This window comes from Trypanosoma theileri (assembly GCF_002087225.1).
Source record: "Trypanosoma theileri isolate Edinburgh chromosome Unknown TM35_Tth_9_V1, whole genome shotgun sequence".
In the NCBI taxonomy this organism is placed as follows: Eukaryota; Euglenozoa; class Kinetoplastea; order Trypanosomatida; family Trypanosomatidae; genus Trypanosoma; species Trypanosoma theileri.
The window spans coordinates 405466-414302 of NW_021639851.1; the positions used below are offsets into that span (position 1 = coordinate 405466).

Consider the following 8837-nt stretch of genomic DNA (forward strand, 5'->3'; position numbering starts at 1 on the left):
AACATTTTCCTTCCTTGTGAACTTACTTTTTTCAGAAACTTACTGTTAGGCAGACTGTAAAGATAAAAGAAATAGAATTTGGTTTACCAAAACCCATAAATCTGTAGTTCCAAAAAGTAAGGCTTTGCCATTCTTATCGCAAGCTTTCAAAAAAAAAGGGAGGGGGGTTTGGGATGAACGCCTCCCGGGTGGGGGTTTCCCGCGCCTGCGGTGCGAGGAGGGGTCCCCTTCCCCCCAAAACCCCGAACCTTCCGCGACATTCTGCCTCGGGAAAAGGTAAAAAGAGAAAGAAGAAGAATAAAAAAAAAAAAAAAAAAAAAATCCAACAAACCATAGGAACAATAGGAACAAGTAAAATTGTTCTGCGCGCTTGCGCTTGCGTTGTCCCCTTTCGGGTGAAAAAAAAAAAAACCCAGAAAAACATATGCGGCGGAAAAAAAAAAAAAAAAAAAAAAAAAAAAAAAATACCGTAATCAATCACAAGATTACAAATAAAAAAACAAAAAACAAAAAAACACCACTGGGAAAAAGTCTTTCCCTCCCCCTCTTTTTCCCTCTCTCTCACATTTCGATTCCCTCAGCGAAATTTTGATACCTATCATAAAGTACGGTTCGAATGTTTTCTTTGGATTCGGCAATTCGTTTAAGCATAAATTCGGCTGCTTCTGCCTCACCTTTTCTCATGGCAAGTCGCCAAGAAAGGTCTTGAATAGTTCTACGAGGTTTAAAACATGGTAAACCACTTCCAAGCATTAATTCTACAAGTACACAAATTTGTTTAGCATATTGGCGAACAGCTAAAAAACAACGAACCGTAAGATCTACAAAAAGGTCATAGGCTTCTGGATTCAGTAATGCTTTTGTTAAAAAAGAGCTTTGAACTGTACCTTTTCCTTTTCGAACAGGATGTCCCATAAGCTGAAGCATTTCAGCTGTAAGTTTAAATGGTGAGGATTCAAAATTAATATCACCACCTGGTGAATAATCAAATAAAAATCCAAAATCAATATGTACAAGATGACCTTGAGAATCAATCATAATATTTCCATTATGACGATCTTTAATATTTAAAATAAATGAAGCTACTGAATATGATGCCATACTTCGAATAAAACAATCTCTTGCACGATGAAAAGTAACAGATTCAGGATGACCATAAGTCTGAACAAAATATTCTGCTATATTACTTTCTACAAGTTTACCAATTTGATCACGACTCATCGCATGAGGAACACATTCTATAATACCACTTTCACTTCCAGTCGTTACTACTCGATAAGGATATAAATATGAAGGAACTTGAATAGAATCAAAAATACGTTGAAAAAGACCAATTAATTGTAATGCTATTTGATCTTGTCTACAATCATCTCCCATTTTAAAAATACATGCTTTTACTATCGGTTCCGATTCATTATGTAATTTATCTACTTTTGTTTCTTGATTTATTCTTGTGTCATCACTTTTTCGAGGTAAACATTTAAATTGTACCAATATTGGACATTTTGCCGCACTCTGCATAGCTCCAGCTGTTTCAGGTATAAGATCCACCATACGCCAATTTACATCTGTAGGAAGATACAAATGTGAACGTCCTATAGGTTCATGATACTCTTTATCTCGTAAACGAAGTCGAAGTTTTTCTTTCCTTTGTGCCTTTTCAATGGGTTTCATTTCTCCTGATAATGCGATAAGTTTATCAATAAAAGAAAATTCATCATCATGAAATCTACGACTTACACCATTAAATCGTTGTCGTATTTCATTAGCTAATTGTAAACATTTTTTTGCCAATTCACCCTCACCCTCACCTTCAGTTTGTAATGACCAAAGTAATTGATGGGTAAACATTTCACTTTTTTCACTCATTTTACAAAGAAAAGAAGCAATACCACCACTTTCATCAGCAGAAAGAACTTGTAAAATTTGTGGTAAGTAAAAAATAAGATTTTCACTTTTCTGAGATAAAAGACTACGAAGAGCATATGCAGAAACTTGTGGATAACGTGTTGTATAACGTTTATCTAAGAAACGAAGTGCTTGAATGATACCACAATTTGTAAATAAATAAAGATCAGGATAACCATTCATAAGTACTTCATCCGTAAGATATAAATCTACTGCTTCAGGAATATGAGAATACCTTTGAGGATTTTCTGCAACTAATTTAGAAGCAAATTCCATAACGTAAACATTTGGGAATCGTACTACCAAAGCCAAAAGTACTCCAGGATCATTACGTGCAGCTGCTTCACAATAAACTTTCCATGATGCTTCTGATATTTCATTATTAATATTATTATTAACATTATTATTACTATTATTATTATTATTAGTATTAGTATTAATATTAGTAATAATATTACAATCAATATCATTTGGAATTTTATGAGCTTCTCGTGGTTTAAGCCATACCATAAGTCTTCTACTTTCATGAACTACTAAAAGTCTAAGTAAACTAATAAGATTTAAAATTCGTTCTTGTTCATCCATTTCTACTTCTTTAAGAAGTTTATTAGATTCACCATTTACCTTATTTACCCCATCAAGAGTTGTGTGATGAACTTTACTCCCTACTAGAGTAAGATTAACCATATGATGCGATGAACTTGTTGGTAATGCAAAATCTATAAATCCATCTACACAATTTGAAAGTTTTTCACGATCGGCATCTAATACACGTATAAGTTTTTGTAATGCCACTAATTCTTCTTCTGCCGCTGTAGGATCTCGTGTAAAGTACCATGATGGTGGAGTTTTGCGAAACCATTGTAGTAAACATTTATACCAACCTTGACGAAGTACTCCAATAGAAGTAAAAGCCACAAGAATAGATGAACCCATAGATAAACGACGTTCATTCGCAACTTGTAAATTTCGACAAATAGAACTTATCATTAAGGCACAACGAATAGTTTCTGAAAAAGATGAATCTTTTGTAGAAAATCGTGAGGGAGATTCCACAATTCGTAAAGCGAAATGATGTAAAAGTAGAAGAACCGATGGATAAAAGGAAACTGGTCCTCTATAATCCACATAACATGTAGAAATAAATTCAATTAATAGTTTATGTGGTGAATTCACATTATAGTCATGTAGATAAATACTTGTACTTCTCTTCATAGACCCTGTTTTCTCTCCAGTTTCCACTTCATCCGTTTGTGAAGGTCTAGAACCATCAAAAAGTCCAATTCTTTGTGAAATAGTCCAAAAAAATCCTTCTATTACTTGAGCTAATAATGGAACTGCAAAACGTTCTCGCTTCTCAAATAAAAACCATTTCCAACACCTGATAGCAGCACTTATATAAGAACTTGTAAATAAATGAATAGGTCCTTGTACATGATATCGTAATAGTTCCATATGGGATGAAGGGGAAATTTTGGCTGACATGAGAAATGCAGCAACTGTACAAAGAAGTGTATCCGCTTCATGCATTTTCTTTACAGTGGATTGAGTTACAACTCCAAATGTATTTCCCTGATGTTTATTATTATTATTATTATTATTATTATTATTATTATTATTGGCATCATCTTCAACTCGAACTGTACCTAGTAAAGATACAAAAAATTGTTCATGTAATCTTTCCGCTACCTGTGCTGTTTCAAGACCTTCCTTTACCATTGTATAGAGTCTTTTAAGAAAAATCTTATCTACACTTCCAAATGGGGCTAATTGAATAATAGCGGTTACTTGTCCCTGTGCTTTACTTCGCTTAATAAGACTTTGTGCATATTTCTGACCCCAATGTGTGGAAGCGGCATCCACACTGTACGCCTGAATGGCCAATCGTGATCCCGCACCAGAACCACCAAACACTTCCGATGATGATGTTTCCTCCTTCATAATAAATAAAGTGGCATGTTCTAATAAGGCTAAAGGAGAATTCTTTCTAGCCACTTCTATCCAATACTGTGCAAATGCCACGGCATCTTGTAATTGTTTTCGTCTTTCAAAAGACTCTGGATCTGTGGCCACCGCAGGGGTTTCGGGAAAACGTAAATGGGCACAGAAACGTTCCACCTCCCCTGCACTTCCCATATCGATTAAATTGATAACTGTCCAGAAGAGTGGGAGGGCGGTACTATTGGTGGCATAATCTGGAAAGGTTTCAATGATTTTGGTAAGAATTTCTTTTGCTGAGCGGCCTACGGAATCAATGGCAAATCCATATAATAAAACTAGTTGTCTGGCATCCTCATCTATTCTTCTAGCCGCAATATTTGGTAACATATTTTTTAAAGTAGCAATATACCGCATAGTAACAGATAACGTTACATATCGTACACTATCTCTAACATCTTTACTAGCATCAAATTCTCGAACCTCATAATGTTGATATTGGGTAATAGTAGAAATAGAACCACAGGAGGCTCTTAGAACCTCTAATGTAAGAAGGGCATTTACTAAATAAACTTCTGAAAAAGATAATCGAATTCCACCATGTTTTCTTAATTCTGGACAATAATGACGAATAAATCGTAACATTTCTTTACGATATTTTTTATAATCAACAAGACTACAATCATCCGATAATTCTCGTTTTAGTACCTCAATATCTGCCATTGTTTGTTGATAATCAGAAGATCGCATATACAATAATGGGGGCATTGAAGCCGCAAGTAATTTCATACATTTTGCCTGATCCCTTGTAAGTATAATCTTTTTTCGAGAGTACCAATCCGGTACTTTAAATTGAGAAGATTTTGTTTGTTTTTCTTGTCCCATTACTAACGATGATGAGGATGATGAGGATGATGAGGAGGAGGAGGAGGAGGAGGAGGATGATAATAATAACGTTGACCCTCCTCCTCCTCCTCCTCCTCCTCCTGTTGCTGTTGTTGTTTCACTAGTATCTGTTAGCAACGCCGCTTCATTTGTAAAATAATAGAATGAGAGCATAAGCCAACATGAACGGAATTGAGCCATCCCATTATCTTCATAAAATGGAGAATTAACATTATTTGGTTGAAAACAATAATAATGTAGAAGAGAATCATAACCATCTACACGTGTAAGTTCTGTGGCATTTTCATGATGATATAAGAGTCTAGATATATCTGTAACGGGAAATAAAGTGGAGAGTTGACATAATAAACATAAAGGACGAAGAAATAAAGATAACACTTCAAGTGCAACTTTAATCACATTCATATTAGAATAATGATTTTTTTCTTCTTTACCGGTATTATGATGATTTGCAATTGGAGTATAGAGAATACCAGATCCTGGCCAAGCTACATTAATCATACAACTTAACATAACCCGTAAGAGTAAACGAAGAATTTTACTCTCTTCATTTAATGCATACAGTAATCTTTTCTTTGCCGCCTCACGACCACAAGCCTCTAGACGAAGACCTTCACGTGTCATTACTCGAATACGTTCATGACATCGACAAACTAATTTCCAAAACGACTCCGACACTACGAACAGAGTAGAACTGGGAAACACACTGGTTGGATTGTTGAGATCACCAGAGTGAACATGCAATCGCAGGGTATCCTCAAAGGTATCACATAAGAGTTTTGCAAATCGTAAGAGTCCTTCATGCGGGAGTGGATGTAAAATAGAACGATGCGGTGAAACTAATATACGGTTCATCATATCAAAACATACAGATAAACGAGGCACAACAACTGCAGCGTTCGCTGATTTCCCTATTCCCGCTGTCATTGTATTGCGTCCAATCTCTATACCCTGTTGTTGTTGTTGTTGTTGTTGTTGTTGTTTAACTGCTGGAAATCGCACCACCGCATCTAATACTTCCGTCACGGCAAAAGAACGGATTTGAGCATTCGTGGCACAGAGACCTTGTAAACATAATGCGGCTAAACGACGCGTATTCTCTTCTCTTGTCGTGCCTGAGGAGGAGGAAGAAGAAGAAGGTGACGACTCCTGAACAGATCCTGTTTCTAATACACATAGAATAAGTTCATGTACCATACTTTCCATAACATTATAAAAGTTATTAGAAAAACATCTTTTCCCGTTATGGAAAAAAGAAGAAGAAGTGAGTGAACTCCGTCCTACTAACGGGATATCACCTTCTGTTGAAACTATAAGAGTTACCACCTTTACACATTGTTCGGCAATACTTCGTTGAAGTGGTGTTGTTACAGTTCCGGATCTAATAGCACCTAATACACTTCCTGGAAGAAGAAGAAACTTTATAATATTTTTTATAACTCCTAATATAAGATCTTCTTCCTCTTTAGATGGTATGTCTTTTGTATTTTCAGGATCATCCTTCCATTCCGATACATCCATTACCCGTTGTTTATCACTCATTACCCGATAACACTGAACACGTTCTAACTCCACCCGTAATAAATTCTCCACCACAATATGTACATTATCTCCATATAATGTAACATTCGTTTTGTTTAATTTTTCCCAAGTATCTATTGCCTCATGAAGGGAATTCCAAACACCTTCTAAAAGTGTATCCGCCTCTTGAATTTCTTCTTTAGTGTCAAAACTAGGTATCTCTTCTATATTATTATTATTATTATTATTATTATTATTATTATTACCAACATGAGATGGTGTATCAAAGGTATATATAGATACAGTGTCTTGAATCCATCTTGATAAGAGTGTCAGAGTTGCAGCCACCAAACGTGCATGCAAATTTTCCTTCTGTAAAAGACCTTTTAGTAAATATTCCCCTTGAAGTGTTGCGGATAACCAATTATGCATTCGAGCGTAGTCAATACATTTGGCTCTACACATAGCCTCCATAAGGTAACAAAGTAATTGTTTATAGAGTAATTCTTTTCGCCTTGGTGACACGGTGAAAGCATCTGTGAGATTGTGTAATTGATCAATAAGTTGTAAACTTAAATGAACCGGTTTTTTCTTCCTCGCATATGCAAGTCCCTCTATTGCACCCAACGCAATAGGATTACCTACACAATCATCAAATTCAGAAGGAATACAAGAAAGAATAATAGAATCAATGATTCGACTGTCAAAACCCGCTAATCCAATATTTTTCTCTCTACCATTATAGTGATGATGATGATGATTATTATTATTATTATCATTATTATCATTATTATGATAATGACAACGACGACGACGACGACTAGTGTTCTCATGATTGTTAACACCATGAATATCATTTTCATTTCCGTTTTCTTTTTCTTCTCCGTCTTCTTCATCTTCTTCCTCCTCAACACATCGCAACAGTAAACCACAAGAAACGAGTGATGCCACAAATCCCTGCACATCAACACCTGGTAAAAATATCATACTCTTAAGGCGCTGCATCACAGATGTGTAAAAGGATGCACACTCTGTATAAAATCCTTTGGTGAAATCTGATGGTAATGAACGTAATTCAACCGCAAGGGCCATTAGAGCTATTAAAGCAGGAGCATTTTTCACAGAAACTCCAACCTTTTCCGTCATGAGTTCATTTACTTGTGATAAACTTATTAACAACACAACTCGCGGATGATTCAGGACATCACCAGAAGGTAATTGCGATGAGGAAGATTCTAATTCTACATCCTGTGTAGAATGCGGTCCAACCCCACCGTGGGGCATTCTCCTATTAGCACTGAGAACCATGGCGGAGGAATGTTCATCTTCATCAATGGAACTTAATGGATCAACATACCTGGGATTAAATATCGAAGGTGTGGGTTGGACATCACTTTCATTGTGGTAGTATGGTGTTGTTGTTGTTGTTGTTGTTGCTGTCGTCGAGGTCAATATTTGCTGCCGCAGGTGTTTTCCCAGCACTCGCGTCATTATAAAGACCGGTGCACGGTGCACCCAGGCTGGGAAGCGGATATCGTCCATAAGAGAAAATAATAATAACAGTAATAATAATAATAATAATAATAATAATAATAATAATAATAATAATAATAATATAGTAGTAGTAGTAGTAATAGTAAAAAACTACAAAAACACTTCACTTTCCCTTTTTTTTTACAAGAGAGAAAAAAAAAATCTGGCGTTTTGTAGTTTTTGGTTGGTCTCCCTTTTCTTCCCCTCACCCTTTTGTGCACTTTTCCCAGACACTACCGTATATATAGAGATGGAAAGGTAGATATGCGTTACATATATATATATATATACAAAGACATGCAAAACGAAGAAAAAAAAGAGTACAAGCGTTTTGTGGAGTACAATAATACACATACAAAATAGGCCATCCGAGATGTTGCAATAACTTACGCCTTACCGTACCACAAAGAGAAGTGTAGAAGGAGGGGAAAAAAAAACCCAAGCAAGAGCAAAATGATAAAAAAAAAATGAAATTAAAGAATGATATTACATAAATCGAAAAAAAAAAAAATCATATAAAATATTAGTAATTGAATATTTGTATTTTGTTTTACAACGAGCAGCAATGCAATTGAAAAATTACTATTGTTCTCCCCCGCTTGTGGTTTTTTTTTTTTTTTTATTTATTTATTTTTATTTTTTTCGTTCTCTTATGGATGTTACTCCAACAGCACGGCTGTCAATAGTAGTAGTAGTAGTAGGCTGACAATACTTTTAACACGTGCCCCCGGATCTTCTTGTATATATTTCTGCCCCAGCACGGCGCGGCTGGTCCCGGTACTGTAGAAAGCCGTAATTTAAGGGCCAACGGGTCTTCCAAATAGAAAAACTTCGCTGGCTCTTGGCATCACGTTGAGGTGGCCGGTATTGCCAAGCACTTATTATTATTATTATTATTATTATTATTATTATTATTATTATAGACCAAACCCGAATACATATTCTTTTCACAAGTTCCTAAAGTTACATCATTTCTGTTAAAATAGCAATAATAATAAAAACACCAAACAGGGGGTAACATAAAAAAAAAA

At 35.5% G+C, this 8837-nt stretch overlaps 1 protein-coding gene across 1 annotated transcript; it reads right to left on the reverse strand.

Annotated features, from left to right (window-relative positions):
• Nucleotides 1–561: 561 nt before the first annotated feature.
• Nucleotides 562–7815, reverse strand: TM35_000092590 (putative phosphatidylinositol 4-kinase alpha; the record flags this gene model as incomplete). The annotated part of the gene is made up of 1 exon (XM_029024498.1): nucleotides 562–7815. One exon carries the CDS (start codon nucleotides 7813–7815, stop codon nucleotides 562–564), a length of 7254 nt encoding a protein of 2417 aa, XP_028884275.1.
• Between the last annotated feature and the right edge of the window lie 1022 nt (nucleotides 7816–8837).